This window comes from Salvia splendens, chromosome 14 (assembly GCF_004379255.2).
Source record: "Salvia splendens isolate huo1 chromosome 14, SspV2, whole genome shotgun sequence".
Lineage (NCBI taxonomy): Eukaryota > Viridiplantae > Streptophyta > Magnoliopsida > Lamiales > Lamiaceae > Salvia > Salvia splendens.
Genome location: NC_056045.1, coordinates 9714518 through 9734604, shown reverse-complemented (window position 1 = coordinate 9734604; position 20087 = coordinate 9714518). Strand labels below are relative to the sequence as shown.

General features: G+C 38.0%; 2 protein-coding genes across 2 annotated transcripts; both read right to left on the bottom strand.

Annotated features, from left to right (window-relative positions):
- Positions 1-7519: 7519 nt before the first annotated feature.
- LOC121765502 lies at positions 7520-11660 on the bottom strand. Its single transcript, XM_042161684.1, has 4 exons — positions 10733-11660; positions 8590-8873; positions 8278-8505; positions 7520-8157 (listed from the first exon to the last, which is right to left on the bottom strand). The coding sequence occupies exons 1-4, from the start codon at positions 11208-11210 to the stop codon at positions 7648-7650; spliced, it is 1500 nt and encodes a 499-aa protein (XP_042017618.1). The 5' UTR covers positions 11211-11660; the 3' UTR covers positions 7520-7647.
- Positions 11661-11801: 141 nt separating this feature from the next.
- On the bottom strand, positions 11802-14232 carry LOC121765504. The gene is made up of 6 exons (XM_042161686.1): positions 13766-14232; positions 12909-13058; positions 12680-12823; positions 12441-12560; positions 12271-12357; positions 11802-12199 (listed from the first exon to the last, which is right to left on the bottom strand). Exons 1-6 carry the CDS (start codon positions 14129-14131, stop codon positions 11858-11860), a joined length of 1209 nt encoding a protein of 402 aa, XP_042017620.1. The 5' UTR covers positions 14132-14232; the 3' UTR covers positions 11802-11857.
- Positions 14233-20087: the final 5855 nt, after the last annotated feature.

Below are 20087 nucleotides of genomic sequence, written 5' to 3'. Positions count from 1 at the left end.
GTAGAATGTGCCCCACCTCATTAGAGTGAAAAGAGTTTCCAAAATTGGAAAGTGCATATTTTTGTGGAACAGACTAAAAAGAAAAGAGTGCAGATTCTTGTGAGACGGAGGGAGTACATATTTGTTGGTTACTTTGTGAATAATTAATATACGGAAACTTTAAATGCTAAATCGAGACTATAAAGCTCTGTTCGACAATGAGAGTCATATTTTGTTATTTTGGTATGTCCCACAATAAAAGTCACATTTCAGTTTTATAATAAGTAAGCCCCACATTCCATTAACTTATTTCACTCACATTTATTATAAAACTAAGTAGTATATATAAGTGGGACTGACTTATTCAACTCACTTTTTTCTACATTTTTTAAAACAAATGTCATTACTAAATAGGAATCCTATTGCAGGACGAAGGGAAAAGTATATACAATTTTAGGTATTATTTTAATAAGTAGGAAGTAATGTATTTTTGATGATGATGTGTTGTTCATGGCAGATTGTGGAAGTGAGTGTGATCGTAGATGCTCGAATACAGAGCACCTGAACAATTGTTTGTTGTTCTGCAACAAATGTTGTGAAAAATGTCTGTGTGTGCCGCCGGGAACCTACGGAAACAAGGATTGTTGCCCTTGCTACAATGACTGGAAGACCCAGGAAGGAGGCCCCAAATGCCCTTGATATTTTTCATTAGTCTAAAATAATTCATGTACTTTTATTTCTCGATAAAGATCAGCTACAATATTTCCTAATACATCATTATAAAATGGACAAGTAGATTCTATTTAGTTTCTCCTCCATATTCTCGTTTCATTTTCTCTCTTTTTTCAATCTAAATAATTATGTTAATTCTTTTTAATGAAATATAATAATATTGGTTGATATGTTTGAAGTCGACTTAGTACGATTATGTATATGCAAATTAAGAATAAATTAAACCGAATAAACCAAGAATTGAAATTAATTGTAAACGTCAGCATCCAAATTTGCCCATTTATTTGAGGGCATCCCTGGCCATTTATTTAAGGGGTTTAGATCCCCTGATAATTTAGAGGGTGGAACAACATTCCCTGCTTAAAATAATTAATTATAAAATAATTTAATGTGTGAAGCAGCATTTTCTGCTGTGGTATCAGCCATAGCCATAGGATCTAAACTCTTTATTTAACAATCGATTTCGTGATGTTGGTATTTTAGCATGATGCAAAGTTTAGGAATTGCCAAATTATTATAAGTGTATTTTTACTACTTTCTCCATTTTTATTTTATTTTCATATGTCACATAATTCCCATTTTAGTCAAACTCTTGTAATAAAGTCAATCATAATATCAGCCTCATTTCAACTACAACTCAATTTATCAGTTTAAAATTCTTTCAATTTTAGTTTATAATTTAAATTTAGAAGGAGAATTTACAACGTCATAAACTAAAATTACTTAAAAGTAAAATGAATATAGCATATATTTATAATATAATTTTTCAAAAAAGCCAGAGTCTTGTTGCATTTGAAAACTAATGCAATAAATGAAATTAAAAACAAAAAAATAGGGTTGTGGCTGCTGTGACTCTGCAATACAGTCGCATTTTGTGGTTTTCCGAAAATGAGGCGGCTAAGAAAAATGGACTGTGAAAGTGTGTCCATGCAAACTACTGATTTGATCGAGTGGTGGAGCCTCTGCAGCTCAAAGAAGAGATCAAGAAATGAAGCTCGGCTTTGAGCTAGCCGAGAAAGGGAGTTCGGTTTTTGAGCCGAGAAGGGAGTTCGGTTTTTGAGCCGAGAAGGGAGTTCGGTTTTGAGCCGAGAAGGGAGTTCGGTTTTGAGCCGAGTAGCGGTTATAACTAACTTTGGGAAATAGAGTTAGTTGGATTTTATTTCTTGATTGCATCTTGTATAAATAGCTCGATAGAGCTCAGTAGTGAAGTAGCAGAATTACACCATATACACACACACCCAGAGAGATTAATTCTCAAGATAGCGAGCGGTTGTGAGCGGTAGAGTGTGAGTGTGAGTTCATTGTAATTGTAAAGAGTTCATCAATAAGATTCCGGTCATCTTCTCCGTGGACGTAGGTGGTTTATCACCGAACCACGTTATATCGTTTGCGTGCTTTATTTTCTCGATTACGTGTGTGAGATCAGCGGCATCGCAACCCAACAGGTGGCGCCGTCTGTGGGAATTTCCCAAAGGAGTTCTTGATTGCTTTCTGGGATAGTTAGGGTCCAAGAATTCCGGTACTTGAGCTGATCTTGGCGATTGCCCACCGTCTGTTTGAGAAATGTCTACAGCTAAGTTTGAGGTGGAGAAGTTCACCGGGAAAAATGACTTTGGGCTGTGGAGGTTGAAGATAAAGGCCATCTTGATGCAGCAGGGCCTATGGAATATCTTGAAGAATGAGGTCGATGCCGAGAAAGAAGCGGAGGTCGATGAAAAGGAGAAAGGAAAGCTTCAGGATATGCAGTATAGAGCCTACAGCACCCTAATCTTGAATTTGTCAGATAGGGTTCTGAGGGAAGTCTCCAAAGAGGAGACAGCTGCGGGAGTATGGACAAAACTTGAGTCATTGTACATGACCAAGTCCACTACAAATCGTTTACACCTGAAGCAGAAGCTCCTTGCATTCAGATTCTCAGATGCGAGAGGAATTACAGAGCAACTTGAAGAATTTGGTAAGTGTGTAGATGATTTGGAAAATATCGATGAAATGATCAAGGATGAAGATAAAGCCTTGATGCTGCTGAATTCGCTTCCTAAGAGTTTTGAACACTTCAAGGATGCGGTGTTACTTGGAAGAGAGTCCAAGGTTACATATGAAGAAATTCATTCTGCTCTGAAAATGAAGGAATCGCAGAAGAATGATTATTCCACTTCTACTAGACAAAATGATCCAGTGGCTGAGAGTCTTTTCTTGAAGAAGGGTCAGAACAAGAAAGTTTTCAACAAGAAGAAACAAAACAAAGATAAGGCTGAGGGAGAGAGGGAGACTAGAAGCTGCTACTATTGCAGAAAGCCGGGTCACTTGAAGAAGGCATGTTTTGCTTGGAAAAGGAAGCAAGAACAAGCGATCAATGCAGGTTCAAATACTGCAGATCTTGCTCAGGAAGTGGAGGCCAATGAGGCCTTGAATATACTCTCAGGGGCAAGAATTGAAGAATGTTGGATCATGGACTCGGGTTGCTCCTTTCATATATGCTCCCACAGATCCTGGTTTCAAAAGTTGACAGCACACACAGGATCAGTAATGTTGGGGAATGATCAGACATGTGATGTTAGAGGGATTGGAGAAATCAAGCTGAAGGTGAGTGATGGTAGTGTAAAAACTCTCACAGAAGTGAGGTTCATACCTCAGATCAAGAGAAACTTGATTTCTTTAGGGCTGCTGGAGTCCAAGGGCTACAGGTTTGAGTCCAGTAACGGAGTGCTCAGGGTGACAAAGGGTCCCAGAATAGTCATGGAGGCCAAAAGAAAGAATAGCCTGTATTACTTGGTGGGTGAAACCGTGATCAATGCAGCAAATGTTACTCAGTCAGAGAGCCTGGATCTGTGGCATGCTAGACTTGGGCATGTGGGGGAAAAAGGCATCAAGGAGCTTGCTAAGCTGGGTGTAATGAGGCTGGGGACATCAGAGAGGCTCAACAAATGTGAGTCTTGTATTCTTGGAAAGGCAAAAAGGCTACCATTCTCTGGTGGAAAGCACACTACAACAGCTCCCTTTGTATATGCTCACAGTGACTTATGGGGGCCTTCTCCAGCAGAATCCATAGGTGGAGGTAAGTATTTCATATCTATTATAGATGACTATTCAAGAAAGGTATGGGTTTACATCCTCAAAGAGAAGTCTCAAGCATTTGAGAGGTTTAGAGAATGGCATACTAGATATGAAAATGAGAGAGGGTCAGTGCTGAAGTACTTAAGAACTGATAATGGGATGGAGTTCTTATCTACTGAGTTTGATAGCTTCTGTAAAATGAAAGGGATAAGAAGGCATAGGACCGTGCCAAGGAACCCTCAACAGAACGGGCTGGCAGAGAGGATGAACAGGACGTTGCTAGAAAGAGTGAGATGCATGTTGTTCTACTCTGGAATGCCAAAGAAATTTTGGGCAGAGGCTGTTTCTACTGCAGCTGATCTGATTAACAAATGCCCCTCTTCATCAATTTCTAATGAGACTCCTGATCAGAGATGGTATGGAACTTTGGGAGACTACTCAGGCTTGAAGATTTTTGGGTGTGCGGCTTATGCACATATCAAGCAGAATAAGTTGGAACCAAGAGCAAGAAAATGTGTGATGTTGGGATACCAAGATGGAGTGAAGGGGTATAGGTTATGGAATATGGATGAAGGGGGTCAGAATATCATTGTGAGTAGAGATGTAGTGTTCGATGAAGGAGAAATGCCATTCAAGAAAAGTAGAGCACCCCCTGGTGGTGACAGTAGCTCTAGCATACAAGAGTTTGAGTTTGATGAGAAATCTGCTTGGTCTGATGCTGATGAGGATGTTGAAATCTCTGAACACCAAGAAGAAGGTGGAGCTTCCAGTTCTCAGTCAGATGAAAACACAAGAGGTGGAGATCCATCAAATCAAGGAAACAGAAGAAATCCAAGGAGGAATGCAGGCTTGCCCAGCAGGTTTTCAGATTATGATATGAGCTTCTTTGCTCTTTGTGTAGCAGAGGTGCTCATGTTCTCAGAGCCTTCAACCTATGAAGAAGCCATAAATTGCAAGGAAAGTCAGAAGTGGATCAGAGCCATGGAAGAAGAAATAGAGTCCTTGTTGAGAAATGGGACTTGGATTTTGGTGAATGACCCAGGGACTCAGAAACTCATAAGTTGCAAGTGGCTATTTAAGAAGAAGGTTGAAGTTGGGGAAGTTGAAAGCATACGTTTTAAGGCAAGGTTGGTAGCTAGAGGATTCATACAAGTAGAAGGTATTGACTACACTGAGGTGTTCTCTCCAGTGGTAAAACACACCTCCATTCGGATCTTATTGGCCTTGACAGCTCATTTTGATTGGGAACTGCATCAACTCGATGTAAAAACAGCTTTTTTACATGGGGATCTAGAGGAGACGATCTATATGAGGCAGCCTAAGGGTTTTGAATGGCCTGGAGAAGAAAAGAAGGTTTGCTTACTTAAGAAAAGCCTATACGGGCTCAAGCAGAGCAGTAGGCAGTGGAACAAGAAGTTCCATGAGCAAATGGAGCTGATGGAGTTTGAGAGATCCAGCTTTGATAGCTGTGTATATGTCAAGAGAAGTGGAGATTTGATAATAGCCTACCTGTTACTGTATGTAGATGATATTCTACTAGCTGGATCAAGCTTGAGTGAATTGCAGATTGTAAAAGATGAGCTTAAACAAAAGTTTGAGATGAAGGATCTTGGGGAGGCAAAACGAATCCTAGGCATGGACATTGTCAGAAACAGGAAGAAGAAGGAACTGAGGCTTGTGCAAGCTGAGTACATCAAGAAAGTGATAAGGAAATATCAGGTGACAAATGCAAAGGCAGTCTCTACTCCATTAGCAGGCCATTTTAAGTTGAGCAAAGAACAGGCGCCTAAAACCGATGAAATCAGAAGGGAAATGAGTGCGATACCATATGCGAATATAGTGGGAAGCATAATGTACTTGATGATATGTACAAGGCCGGATGTGGCTCATGCTATAAGCGTGGCTAGCAGGTACATGGCTGATCCGGGTAGAGAACACTGGATGGCTCTGAAATGGATCTTGAAATATTTGGGAGGATCTGTTATGATTGGTTTGAGATTTGGTGGAAAAGCATGGTCTGAGAAAGATGAGATTCTTGTAGGCTACTGTGATTCTGATTATGCGGCCAACTTGGATAATAGGAAGTCCCAAAGCGGCTACATATTCACTTTGTTTGGTACAGCCATTAGTTGGAAGTCGAATCTACAACCGGTGGTCGCATTGTCCACAACTGAGGCAGAATATATTGCACTAACAGAGGCCGCAAAGGAGGGAAAATGGCTACAAGGAATCTTACAAGATCTGGGGATAGAGCTGGGAGCAGTAATGATTAATTGTGACAGCAATTCAGCCATATGCTTAGCCAAGCACCAAATGTTCCATGAGAGATCTAAACATATCGATGTAAGGAGGCACTTCATCAGAGACGAAATTCAGAGTGGGAAGATCAATGTGGTGAAGGTTCCCACTGAAGAAAATGCCTCAGACATGTTAACCAAGTCACTGCCAACTTTGAAGTTCAAGCATTGCTTGAAGTTGGTGGAAATTGTGGAATGTTGAAGTATGGAACAGGATTGAGAAGGGAATCTAGATATTGATGGAGTTTTGCAAGGACAAGGTGGAGATTTGTGAAAGTGTGTCCATGCAAACTACTGATTTGATCGAGTGGTGGAGCCTCTGCAGCTCAAAGAAGAGATCAAGAAATGAAGCTCGGCTTTGAGCTAGCCGAGAAAGGGAGTTCGGTTTTTGAGCCGAGAAGGGAGTTCGGTTTTTGAGCCGAGAAGGGAGTTCGGTTTTGAGCCGAGAAGGGAGTTCGGTTTTGAGCCGAGTAGCGGTTATAACTAACTTTGGGAAATAGAGTTAGTTGGATTTTATTTCTTGATTGCATCTTGTATAAATAGCTCGATAGAGCTCAGTAGTGAAGTAGCAGAATTACACCATATACACACACACCCAGAGAGATTAATTCTCAAGATAGCGAGCGGTTGTGAGCGGTAGAGTGTGAGTGTGAGTTCATTGTAATTGTAAAGAGTTCATCAATAAGATTCCGGTCATCTTCTCCGTGGACGTAGGTGGTTTATCACCGAACCACGTTATATCGTTTGCGTGCTTTATTTTCTCGATTACGTGTGTGAGATCAGCGGCATCGCAACCCCAACATGGACCATGCAATAGAGCTGCAAATGTGTCGCGTTCCTGCAACTGTATTTTGCACCCTTATTGTGAATGTACTTAGCGATTGAGAAATAGTTTGATAAAATAATGAACAATAAAATTAGTGAAATTTGTTCCATTTTATTTAGGATTTTCGTTTCCTGTTTTAGTGGTAATTAGGAGATTTGAGCTTTAATATGAGATTTAGTTTAGATATTTTAGGATTCATTGTTGTTATTTATTTTGTCTTCCAGATTATTGGGTTCTTACTTCTTAGTTCTCTCTTGTTTCTCTTATGTCTTGCTTCTATATATATCTTTACATGCTATCAAAGTTGAGGTGGCTTAGGCCGGGCCTAGACGACCCATGTTCGAATTGGACCCAGCATTTGAGTCAAACCCGCAATGTCTTGACATGTCGACTTCGTTCTCGATGTGATCTCGGTTTGATGGAGGTTTGTTGGGTTACAAACTTATCCTACACCGGATAACTAAGGAAAGTTGAAAGTTATATATAAGTGTTGTTCAACTCCAATTACATTACCGTTTTATTCGAGAAAATGTTTTGAATTGCGTTCTTAATTCTCTCTGGTTTCCTGCTTATTTCTTGTGATATAGCATTGGACATAGAGTTGGATCAATCGTCAGAATCAATAACATCATTAGGAACTTAACTCAGACTGATAAGTTAAACTAATCAACTGAGACGCCTATATACAACAAAAATCCAAGACCATAAACAGAGCAAAAATCTTCAACAACAAAACAAAAGAAAAAAGAGAAACGATATTCACACCCAATTATTTTTAAGAGCAAAATCATGCAACCGGAACGAAAATTCCCCAGCTGTATCTCGTTCAATCGTAATATCCTCCTGTCCATCGCTGGCTACAGTTTCCTCCTCATCCGAGTCCTCCTCTCCCTCTTCCACCCCCCGAGCCGTCATCTTTAGGTGCGCCTCCGTGGATGGTGGGGTCGGAGGCGACGTCGACATGGCTCGGGCCCTGATGCTTCCCACGTTCGCGTTATTGGCGCTTCGGTCCCAAAGGTAAACGTGCACGAGGATCGGGACTCGGGTGTGGCGGTGCAGCGACAGTTTCTGGCTGAGGGATACGGTGTCGAAGCAGCGGATCGCGCCCGTGGCAGACACCATCCACGGCAGCAGCTTCTGGTTGGATATTCGGGACACAACCAGAAGCCGTGCCGATTGGGATGCCTGCTTGTATAGACTGCTCAGACCCGATCGAGCTGATGGCACGTCGTCTGCTCCCTCGATCACCGATGATATGTAGATGAATCCCTGCTCATTCAATTTTTTTTTGTTAGCGAACGCAGAACATGATAAGAACACAATTTTTTTATTTATTATTATTTTTATAAATTTTAGTTTAGTTTAGATAACTCCAAGATAGATAAGTACTTCTGGCGTCCTGCTAATAGCGAATCCAAGCCTGGTATCGGTGTCTTTGATCCTGATCTCGATGGGGATCTCCCCGGCTAGAGGGGAGAACCACAAACGAACGGCTCGCACCACACCAAGGTCCACCCCGTGGTAGTCCTCGAACCCATACAAACTAGTGTTCGCGATATTTGACAGGTCAGACAGCGATCCTGCATTTACTGTTGAAGAAGCAGTGTCTCCGGATATCTGAACCGAACCAAATCAATATATACTTTCACCAATGCATCATCAACAGATCATTCATGTATATACATATAGATGTGTGCCTACCTTGGTGAGAAGTGATTCCGTTTGGATATTCATGAAGACTATAGGAACCCCAGATGCCTGGGACGCGTTGATCCACGTGTGGGCTCGTGCAAGGGTGTCCTCTAGGTCGTTGTAGCGTGCACTTGCCTTGTCCGAGGATTTTGGCAAGAAGAGGACGGAGTAGAAGCTGCTCGAATTCGGGATGGAGAGCATCTCCACAAGCCTCCGCTCCCACGGATACGACACGTATCCGTCCTGGAGCGGAGTCCTCTCTAGTGCACTAACCATTCTTGAGGTCCTTGAGGCTGCACAATATTAATGCAAATCTTTCATCAACTTTCAAACCGAACACTTTTACTACATTTCCAAGCATTGGTGAATTTAGATTATCTAACCTTCAAGTACTCAATTGTTATTTTTATTTATTAATTCTTCTATTTATCCCTCTTCTAGAAAGCTTCACATTTTGTTATTTATGTTCGTCGACAGAATTTATCACATTTTAATTTGAACATTTTTTGCAGTGGACCGGCCCCACATTCCACTACCTTATTCCTATTCACATTTTATTGACAAACTAATATAGTGTATAAGAGTAGGATCTATATTCCCTAACCTTTTCAATATGTTTTTTTATTACAATTTATAAAACTCATGTCGAGTGAAAATGTGACAAACTTTACGGAATGGAGGATTCTAGTATGAATTTTCTGTGTACTTTGATTTCGTCCTTACGTCAACTGTGTAGCAGAAGTAAGTTGAATCTTAGAAAGTCAGAAAAATGTAGAATAAAATAGAACAAAGGGCAAGTGAAAGCGACTTCCACATTATAAGAAAAGGTGGATGAAGCAAGTTGAAATTTAGAATGATAAACATCAAGTCAAATAATGAAGCACAAGTTATCAAACCTTGGCTCTCTTTCATTGTTTACACATACAATGTATATTCTATTAGAATTTTCTATCTGGTTTCTCAACTTGCTATTTTCAAGTCAATCGTCTATATTTTTTTCTATCTACTTTTCCAACTAATCAGCAACACGAACTAAATTCCAGTTTTGCTGCAGTGGTCATGATTTATCCTTGAACATGGGAGTATCATTTTTGCTTCTTTATTTTTCGAACCATAAATCTCTACAAGCCACACTACATTGAATTCCCCTAAGCTATTTAATTTACAATTATGATTGATTAAATATACTTATGATTCAGAATTTCTACATGAATATTATTACTTCAATTGAAAATCAGTAGCTTCTACTTCTAGTCAAAATTAATAAAACCCTAATTAGGAACTACTAGACATTAATTCGTTACTAACTTATTAACATTTGACAACTTATACTAACTACTATATGAATGTGGCCATATGATTTCCTACACTTGTACAAAGCAGCATTCAATTTCAGGAACAAAAATGTACAGGTAGAGCTTAGTGTACAATTGATGTACGCATCATCATCATCATAATCATAGTATTGAATTAAACATATACAAGAGAGTTCTGGTTCAATTATATTAGATATTTGTGCCTTAAAATTAGGAATGAATCGAGTTTTAATGCAAAATTTATAAAATAAAAGAGAGATAAAAAAGTTAGTAGGTTGCTTCTTAATAGAAAATGAAGTCAATTTTTTTAGTAAAAAATGCCAAGAAATGAAAGTGGACTGATTAACAAAAATAGCAAAAACGAACTACTCCCTCCGTCCGCCATTAGGAGTCCCATTTGTTGACGACACAGATTTTAAGAAATGTTAAGAAAAGTGTGTGAAAAAAGTTAGTTGAATAGGGGTTAAGAAAAGTGGGTGAAAAAAGTTAGTGGAATAGGGGTCCTACTTATATATATTAGTTTTAAATGAAATGTGATGAGACCCTATTACTATTTATGGAAAAAGTGAATCGGTATTCCTATTAGCGGGAGTATTTTTTAGGATGAAAGTAGTAAATAATATCATCACAAATAGAGTCACTTAAATTATCAAGAATTAATACATATGTATATTACGAACCAAAAGAAAATTCATATGATGAATTTAATTAGAGCCAAGCTTAATTTTCAACTGATAATGGAAAGCTACCAAACTATGTGAAACATATAATTGTTCAACAAAGTCTGCTAAGTATTTGAAAAGTCAACCAAAGAGATATTATATTCAGTTTCTGACCTTGCAAATCCAAGCACTGGCTCTCCGTCCGATCGATGAACCCCACGGCGTAATTCGGATCATCGATCGCCCGGAGAACGTACTGCTTCCTCCCGACGAACTGGTCCCCGGGCACTATGCAGGCCTGGAGCTCCGCCAGGTCAGCACAGCCCCGCCTGACCCGGACCCGAATCGACGTCTCCTTCTGCTTGAACGAGCCGTGCAGGATTTTCTGAATCCCCGATTTTCCGTTCTTGAAGGGCGATTTGACGATCATGTTTCCGATCCTGAGCTCCTCCACGATGTCGCCTGTCTGCAGCATGTCGCCGGTCCATTCGTCGGCCTTTGAGGAGCCCTTCAGGCACTCGATGGAGAGGACCACCCTCATGCTCTTGGCCGGCGACGAGCTGGTGGAGGAGAACTGGGAGCTGTCGGAGGACGACGACGAGAACGGCGGCGATCGGTCCATTGGCATTTGCGCATGAGACTTGTTGTACATGAGTTGTGTTGCGTGTTTTGATTCAATTTTATTAGGAGGGATTTTTATAGGGGATGGAAGGTTCTTGGTGAGAGAGAGGGAGAATGATTTAATAAGATGGTAGATATGGAGGTCGGTGTGTGGTTAAGGATTTTTTTTAGAAATTTCAAAGTAGTTTTCTTAAAATAAAAAATTAAAGTTTCAAACCAAGTAATATGGAGTATATAAGTAATAGTATTGCAATTAAAGCGACATCACAAGTAGTTTTCTAATCGAAGGACAAGTCTAGTAGTATTGCTTAATTTTTACGATGAGTCATGATTAAACACATTTGTTTACCGGGGCCAATTTCGTAGATGATTAATTGTTGTGTTTTAAGTTATGATATGTTGATGAGTTTGTCCATGCGTTTTCGTTTTGAAATTGAAGGTTTCAATTCTAAATCCACACCCCTACTCCATGTGTTAGCCAATTAATAAATTATGTATTTATTCTATTATTTAAAAATTTAAAATGATAGCCTTATATGGAAACTGTTTAGTTCCCTTCACTAGGAACGAGAAGTTGTCCCGGTAGGGCTCGTGGGGGATCATTTCCTCATAATCGAGATGATACCATGAAGAAAATCCAACATGTTACTAACAATGGCCTAATAAAAGATTAAGTCATTACATCCATCTCTTTAGTTCCTTGGATTTTATAGGAGGTCGTCTCCCGCTTCTCATCTCAGTCGTCGTCGTATTTGGACTAAACGAGTTCTTCTTTTTCAGACTTTGTGGAACCAAAGGTGAACTCTTAGCAAGATCACATTTCACCTCTCCCTTGGCGCCTTTCTGCTCACTGATTTGTTGTGTTCGATTCCTGGGAATGCTGTCCGAATCTGAAGACGAAGGATCTGTGGTGCTGTCCATATCATAAAGCACATTATCTGTCAATGTAGGAAGATGCTGCACATGATCTGTACTTGCTGCGGGGAAAGACTGTCTTCGGCGCCTTGTTAGGCCCACTACCTACGCACGATTCGTCAAACAAACATGAAGCATATATGTTTGCCTTACAAAGAAAAATCATGGTTCTTTACCTTCTGCTCCAAAGTTACTATGTCTTTCCGAAGCTTGTTGATGATCATATTCTTGCGTCGAATGATGTCTTCCAATTCCATAATCCTCTGCAAAAGTTGGATAAATTTGTCATAAAGAATTGTAAACGATGGAACAAACACAAGCGAAACCACTGGAAAATGTAAGTAACCTTTGAACTCAGGACTTCAGATGACCGAAGATGAGTAGACAGTTCCTTGATGGTAGCATCCTTTTCCTCGCATTCTTTCTTCAAGTCGTCGATATCATGTACTAGCGCTAAACCGTCCAACTGCGAGAGAAGCGCGTAAGAATATATTTTTTTTTTTATGACCATTTTACGATTTGCGTAAGAATATTAACTGATCACTTCTTACTCTTAAATATGGATTTAAAGGCTCATGTATATACCTCAATATCAACAGAAGATGTGACACTGGGAGCCCAATCAGACAAATCAGACATCCGGCGCTCGTCCGGCTCAGCCTGGTTTGATATTGGCAGTTTGTACTTGAACTCCTCATCCCCATTTGATCCTTTGGCTGATGTGTTGAACTTGAAAACAAAACCCCCAATTTACTAGAAAATTAGTATCACATTATAAGATGCAAAAACAATCCATCAATGTACAAGATTTTACCAAAGAATCATTAGGTGTGAGGCTATGATGTTTAAGCTTACAACCACATTCCATTGTTGGTAAAGCCTCTACTTCAGGCTGATCCTTGAAATAACTCAGCTGCTCACATAGATTGTCCAGCTTTTTCTGCATGCCAGAGAGCACTTGATCCTGGAAAAAATTGTTTATAGGAAACAGAATGCATTAATCAGTCAATGATAATTCATATATCTTGGAGTTATATAACCTAAAATGAACTAAATGTGTGTTTTGATCATGTATTGTCTTGTCTATCTTCCGTACCAAGCAAACAAATTATACTCCAAGAGTAGTGATATAGGGCGACCACTACTTAAATGCATAACTAGAGAACACGAATTTAGTTCACTATAAGAGCGATTTAGTTTACTATAAAGGCCTGTAAAGGCATTTTAGTTCACAACACGAATTAGAAACACGGAATGAACCAAAACGCCACTATAGTAACCTAAATATTTCAAGTAGTAAATACTTCACTATATATTATACTCCATTAACTAAATTCGTGTTCTCTTATTATGCATTTATGAGTAGTTATACTTTGATCATCTGCCTACTCAGAAGCATATAATTATAATTCTACTTTTATGACATTTCACACATACACATGGTAGATGAATCAAAGGAGGAAAATGCTTATAAAAAGAAGAAAAGCAGCGATGAATTGAAGTTCCAAGAAACCTAAATTGATTACATTCAATAATTAACTTTTACTATAACGCATGATTTAAACAGTTGCAAACTCAATTATTTATTTTTTCAGCCATCAATAATTCAAAAACGTATCCACTTTCATTAATAAAACTGAAAAAAAAAAATTAAAATCAAATCCAACTAACCCTGAGTTGAACCGATTTTTTCAAATTAAAAATCTGCTCATTCTTCTTCGAATCACTGGCTGCAGCTCCGACGACGGCGACGGTCAAAACACGCTGAGCTGGAGTGAAAAGCTCCCACGCGGCGGCCTCTTTGGCGGTGAGGACGCCGCTGGGGTCGACAGTCTTGGCCGAGCTGGCTTCTTCGGCTCCGACGAGGCGCCCCTGGAGGGACACCCACGCCAGGCGCCGTTTCGATCGGACCGGCGCAGCCGGCTGCGTGAAGCAGCTGGAGAGGCGGCGCGGCGTGGGCGAGGGGAATGGGGTTAGTGAGACCAATGAGGGGGGGAAGGCGGCGGCGAAGCCTGATTCGCCGTCGTTCCAATCCATTAGCTTTTTCGATGCACAAAATTTAATTTTTGGTTTGGAAAAATTGCAATTTAGAGTGTGGATTTGGGAATAAAATTCGAATATAAATGTGGGAGGGAAAGTGTGAGTATTTGAAATTAAGGAGAACAGTAGTAGTACTATTAAGTAGCCGTTTATGGTTTATTCTGTTTTGATTTTTGCAATAATATTTGCAAAATATTGTAATGGAAAATTGAAGATATTAGTTGTAGACACGCTCCAGCCTGTAATCTGTATGCATATTTAACGAATAAAAATAAATATAGGAGTTTTCAAAAAAATATTCTTGGAATTTGGCATAGTTTTCACGACTCATGTAGGAATCCATCTAAATCCGAAAATTTAAATTTGAATCCAAATAAAGACAACATTAGTCCGTTAATAGTAATACCACATGGCATGATTACAAATTTGCAAAATAAACTCACACTTCACCAGTATTTCAAGTCACAATTTCATTTTTATTGTAGTATATTATTAAGTCATATTTCAATTATAACACTTTCTTGAAGTTACATTTCAATTACAACACTTTCTTGTACCATGTTAATAAGTCACATTTCAGTCACAACATAGGCAATAAGCTTGGACTCGTTATTAGCAACAATTTAATCTTAAAATTTCGCGTATATTAATTTTTATCAAAAAAATATCAATGTTTTGTTAGATAGTTAATCACTAAATTGAGAACTTAGAATCAGATTTATTTTAACAGTTTGGTATACTAAATTAAGAATTGAATCGAAAGTTAAGTTGGAGTTTATTTTAGTCAAAGAATTAGAAAAGTGGAAATGTCGCAAGGGCCGTTTGTTTGTATTTATATTTTATTAATTCATTTAAATTTTATCTAGATTAATTACTAAATTGTGCATTTATTAGATTAAGCAACTTCAAATCAATCAATATTAATTACATTTATAGATCACTACCTTTATTTAATATTTGTAGACTTCCGCACCATTTTTGTTTGCGAAATTCGAGTTCACAAAGTGAATGATTTGATAGGATCTTTGGAAAAGAATGAGAGATCTTATTGAAATTGAATACGGAGTATATTATTAAGATACTCATTTCTTTTTTCACAATTATTTTAAGAAAATAACAATAAATAATTAAAGTGGAAGTGAAGAGAAGTTAAAGTAAGAGAGAATGATGTAATAGAGACTCTTCTCTATATTATTCTATCTCTTACATTACTTTCTCTCTAATTTAATTATTTATTATCATTTTTTCAAAATACATGTGAAAAAGAAAGAAATCATCATAACTGAGACTAGGCCTGCAAATTCGGGTACTCGCGGGTATCCAAACCCGAAAATTCAGGTACCCGAACCCGAAATATCATACCCAATACCCGACCCTATGTGAATTCGGGTACCCTAATACCCGATGCGTGTACCCGAACCCAACTAATAGAGTACTCATAAACCCGAAATTATTATATTTCAAATTTATTTATAAATTATATTGTGATGAGAATAGAAATTATTAAAAATAACACAATACTACTATTTATTGACTATTAAGTTTAAACCGCAATTTTAATGCTTTAGCTATATTATGATTCTATGACATTAGGGTCGAGTACTTAATTTTAAAATAAAGAAATTTTCAGCATAAATTGAAACTCAAAAGAGATTAAAATAAATTTTTAAGATTTAAATAAACATGTAAATAAAATGGAGAAAGCATGACTATATATTGAAAAGATAACAAGTAAGAACATAAATAATGCAACATGATATTTAAATAAAACAGAACACATCTCTAGATAATAGAACAATAAAATATCAAAGCAACCATATCGGGTTGCAGTATACTAAAAACATTCATATATCTAAATGTGTTTAAATAAATTTACCATACGGGTCGTAGGTCCTATACAAAAATAAAAATATTTATCACAATACTGGTTTAATCGGGTATTAGTCGGGTACCCTAAACTCGAAAAATCCTAACATTAACTATCTAAACCGTACCCGAACCCATAATTTCGGGTTTCGGCACCCAAAACTCGCCGAATATTGGATCGGGATCGGGTATACCCGAAACCCGAGAACTAAATTTGCACCCCTAACCGGGACAGAGGGAGTATAACAAATATAACGTCGTACATGTATTAGTCATTTGTAGAGATGGAGCCAGAAAGGGATAGGTCCTTTTGAGTTCGAATATTTTAAGGTTGAATTTCATTAACATTTTTTTATAAAGTTTTTCTTATTGAAATTTTCAAGTCTGACTTAAATAGAGTTGCTATTTATTCTTGTCATTATGAATAAAAAGTACTTCTTCTCCTCCCTAATAATTATTCACTTTGATTCCAACAAGAGTTTTATAAAAGAATATATATTGAAAAAGTTAGTGAAATATGTGTCCCACTTTCATATATTAATTTTATAATAAAATGCATAAGTAGAACACACTGTAACAAAGAGTCATTCTCATAAATATGGTAAAAATGGATAAATGATTTATTAATATACAAACAAACATATGAAAGATGTTTAATATACTAAACTCTTACACACTGCTTTCTTCCGCACGCTACCACTATGAGTCATTTGAATTCTCAATGAAAGCTCCAATGTTATATTGCTCTTACAATTTATATAGGACATTGAGTCCGTAACAATTCCATTATACATATTTTTAATAAATATTACTACCTCAATCCCAACTAAGATTACGTACATTCTTTTTTAATTTGTCCCAAATAAGATGATGTATTTCTATTTTTGAAAACAATAAAAGAACTTTCTCTCCCCAATTAATACATTTAACCACTTTTTCTCTCTAATTAAAATATCCAATTCTTTTTCTCTTTGCATGTAACAGGCACACCTAAATTTTTTCTCTCTAATTGAACACATTATTAACCAACAATTTTTTTTTAATAAAAGACACCCAGTATAAGCGGGGGGTTTAAGCAGACCCCCAACCCGTAAATAGAATCAGAATATATATAGTTCTAAAATATGATCCAAGCCCAAAAATGACTTTGATTCAAAATTAGATCAAGAACAAGTAAACTGGACGTACCATAGGTCGGGTGTATCCATGCAATCGAAACTAAACCAAAATTAATATGAACAAGTGGAAAACCAACAACTTTTAACCTCATTTACTAACTAAGAAATGTAATATTTTAATCGGAATGGAGACAGTTTTCCTTAAACTTTTATACTTCTTCTGTTTCGCGGTAGTTGAGTCATTTCATTTTTTGCACTCGTTATAGAAAAATGATGTGGATAAGACTCTTATCTACCGTATTCTATCACTTACTTTACTCTTTATTTTAACTACTCCTTCCGTCCCACTCTAAGTGGAGCATTTCTATTCCAGCACGAGATTTTATGTAGTGTTGTTTTGTGAGTTAAGTGGAGAGAATAAAGTAATAGAGGGGAAAAAGTAGAGAGTGATGTTTCTATTTTTAGAAATGAGTCATTTAGAATTGGACATTCCAAAAAGGAAAATGGTTCACTTAGAGTGGGACGGAGGGAGTATGATAAGGTTTGTTTCATGCATCGGCTTTTGGGTGATTTTACGTGCTTCTGGGGGAGATAATGCGCAAACAATGAGTGCAAGTGTACAAGGTGCCTACTGGATCAGTTAGCTTGTGTCAACTAACCGAGAAGATGCAAATTGAGCAAAAGGGAGTGAAAATGCAGAAAAGCAGCTCAACTGATCAAGTGGAGGTTATCCAAAGGAGCAGGCATTGCAAAGAGTAGGACAGATGAGAGAGAATTCGAAGATACCCTTTATTTTAAGGGTACAAATGTCAAATCATGAAGGATATACCCTAGGGATTTGAGCTTGGAGTCGTCCTATATAAAGGGAAAAACATTGAAGAGGGGAGGTAGCTACAAGGGAGCTAACCATTCTACACACGGTCACACACACTAGTGCTTAGGCCTTAGAGAGAGTTCTTAGGTGCAAGTCCACTCAACTCCAGATTGCTCTCTGCCTCCTATCTCGGAGGGGGGGTGCACCTTAGTTCCAGCCATTTCAACCGTTCCGTTGTAGTTCCACCACTCCGAGGAGCGAAGATACAATAATCTCATTTATGTTTTGCATCGTTCAGTTCTGTTTCTCAAGTGTTTTCGTAGTTTCGAAGATCTTAGCTTAAAGATCTTTTGGTATTTCATTGTTGGATTTGAATATTGACGTGAGAAGTTTGGATCTGGTTATTTTTTGAAGTTATGGGAGTGTTTGTTGGATCTAGTGATATTGAGTTTTGTTTATGGTTTGTTGAATGCTTTTCGCAATTGGTAGTTGTTTAGGACCTCTAGATCTAGCTCATGTTGAAGTTTTTTGTTGGATCTCATGATGTTGAGCTTTGTTCATATTTGTTGGATGCTTTTCGCAATTGGTAGTTGTTAGGACCTCTTAGAGCTAGCTTGTTAACGTCTGATTTCGTAGATCCATGTTAGTTAGAGTTAGATCTCGTAGGGTATGTTCTGTTTTGGAATTGCATGACTATGGCTCGTTTCAGCTTGTTCGTCGCTTTAGTTGATCAGTTAGCGTAGATCCAGCAGTTCTTAGCTTAAATTTCTCGTTCGTGTTTCGTTTGGAGCATGCTCTGTTTTTCTGCGTAATTGGTGTTTCAATGCTCTGTTTTTGTTCTGTTTTAGCTTAGTTACATGAAGAAGATGAATAGGAGGTAGTTAGAGGTTCAGATTTGAAGTTGCTTTATGTTTTTGCTTTTTACATCTTTTTCTGCCAACCCAGCTAGTTTGAGAAATAACCACTCGCTTTTACATCTTGTTTGCCTATTTTAGGAAAGTTTTCAGTTTGATCTTTTAGGTACAGGTGTTCCTAGTTGCCTTACCTTAGATTTAAATATTTGTTCATGTTTAGTCGTTGTTCATGTTTCCGTCTAGTTGAACAGTTTAGGTAGAGTCTCATGTTCAGTCTTCTAAGTAAAGTAGATAATACTTAACCCACTTTAGTTGCGTGGCAGCAGCCAAACCTCTCAAAATGTCCCCAACACATACTTCACACATCCATCGTTGTGGGATTCGATCCTTACTTCCCTGTGCTAAGTTTTAACATCTTGTGGGTTAAGGTTTTGAAGGTAGCTTAGGATTGCGCGTCCGACGACACGTAGATAGATCTAGGGAGTCTGTGTGATCAGTTTGGACTAGTCAGCCTGCTTGACCGGTCTGCAATCTTATCTATTATCATTTTCAGTGCATGCATAAAGAAGCTAGTTTCAGAGTACTTATTACTCCATCCGTCCCACAAGAATATGAAATTTCCAATTTTGAAAACTCTTTTAACTCTAATGAGGTGGAACCCATTATCCACTAACAATACTTTAATTATTTTTTTCTCTCTACCTCTCTCTTACTTTCCCAATTTTGCATTAAAACTCGTGCTGAAACCAAAGTGTATATTCTTTAGGGACGGAGGGAGTATGATTTTTCCAAAATGAGTACAGAAAATGAAATGACTCAACTACAGCAGAATATAGGGGGCAGTATTTAGTTTAACAAATCATTATGCCATGAAAACAAATAATACGTTTTTATGTTATTTAAGTAAACTATATCTGGGTAGCCCAGTTAGGAACTTTATAAGACAAACCAATCACGCCCAAAGCGTAAACTATATATTTGTTATTTGGTGAATGCACGATGTATATTGGTGAAAAACTTGTATTTTTTTTTGAACCTTTTTTCATTTTTTTCATTTTATCCCCTTTTCTCAGGCCAATATTCGATAAGTGGCGAGGCTCAATCCATCGGTGCGAGTAAGGGGCGATGAGCCCGAAGCTTCGACACCGTCCGATTGGAACGAAGCGGTGAAGGCACGAATAACACTACAAAAAACTCACGATTTATTTACGGAATTATCCATCACTAATCAGCGAAATTTCTTCACTTCACACGGTTAGTAAAAATTCAGTACCGACGGATCCATCATTAAAAAGATTGTC

What these genes read in the sequence shown, in the direction of transcription:
- LOC121765502 (XM_042161684.1), bottom strand. Translation starts at nt 11,210, where the DNA reads ATGTACAACAAGTCTCATGCGCAAATGCCAATGGACCGATCGCCGCCG. An exon ending in CCAGTGCTTGGATTTGCAAG is followed by an intron (nt 8,874 to 10,732) that starts GTCAGAAACTGA and finishes AATATTGTGCAG; the next exon opens with CCTCAAGGACCTCAAGAATG. An exon ending in CGGAATCACTTCTCACCAAG is followed by an intron (nt 8,506 to 8,589) that starts GTAGGCACACAT and finishes GGTTCGGTTCAG; the next exon opens with ATATCCGGAGACACTGCTTC.
- LOC121765504 (XM_042161686.1), bottom strand. Translation starts at nt 14,131, where the DNA reads ATGGATTGGAACGACGGCGAATCAGGCTTCGCCGCCGCCTTCCCCCCC. An exon ending in TCACACCTAATGATTCTTTG is followed by an intron (nt 12,824 to 12,908) that starts GTAAAATCTTGT and finishes TTTGTTTTCAAG; the next exon opens with TTCAACACATCAGCCAAAGG. An exon ending in TAGTAACTTTGGAGCAGAAG is followed by an intron (nt 12,200 to 12,270) that starts GTAAAGAACCAT and finishes AATCGTGCGTAG; the next exon opens with GTAGTGGGCCTAACAAGGCG.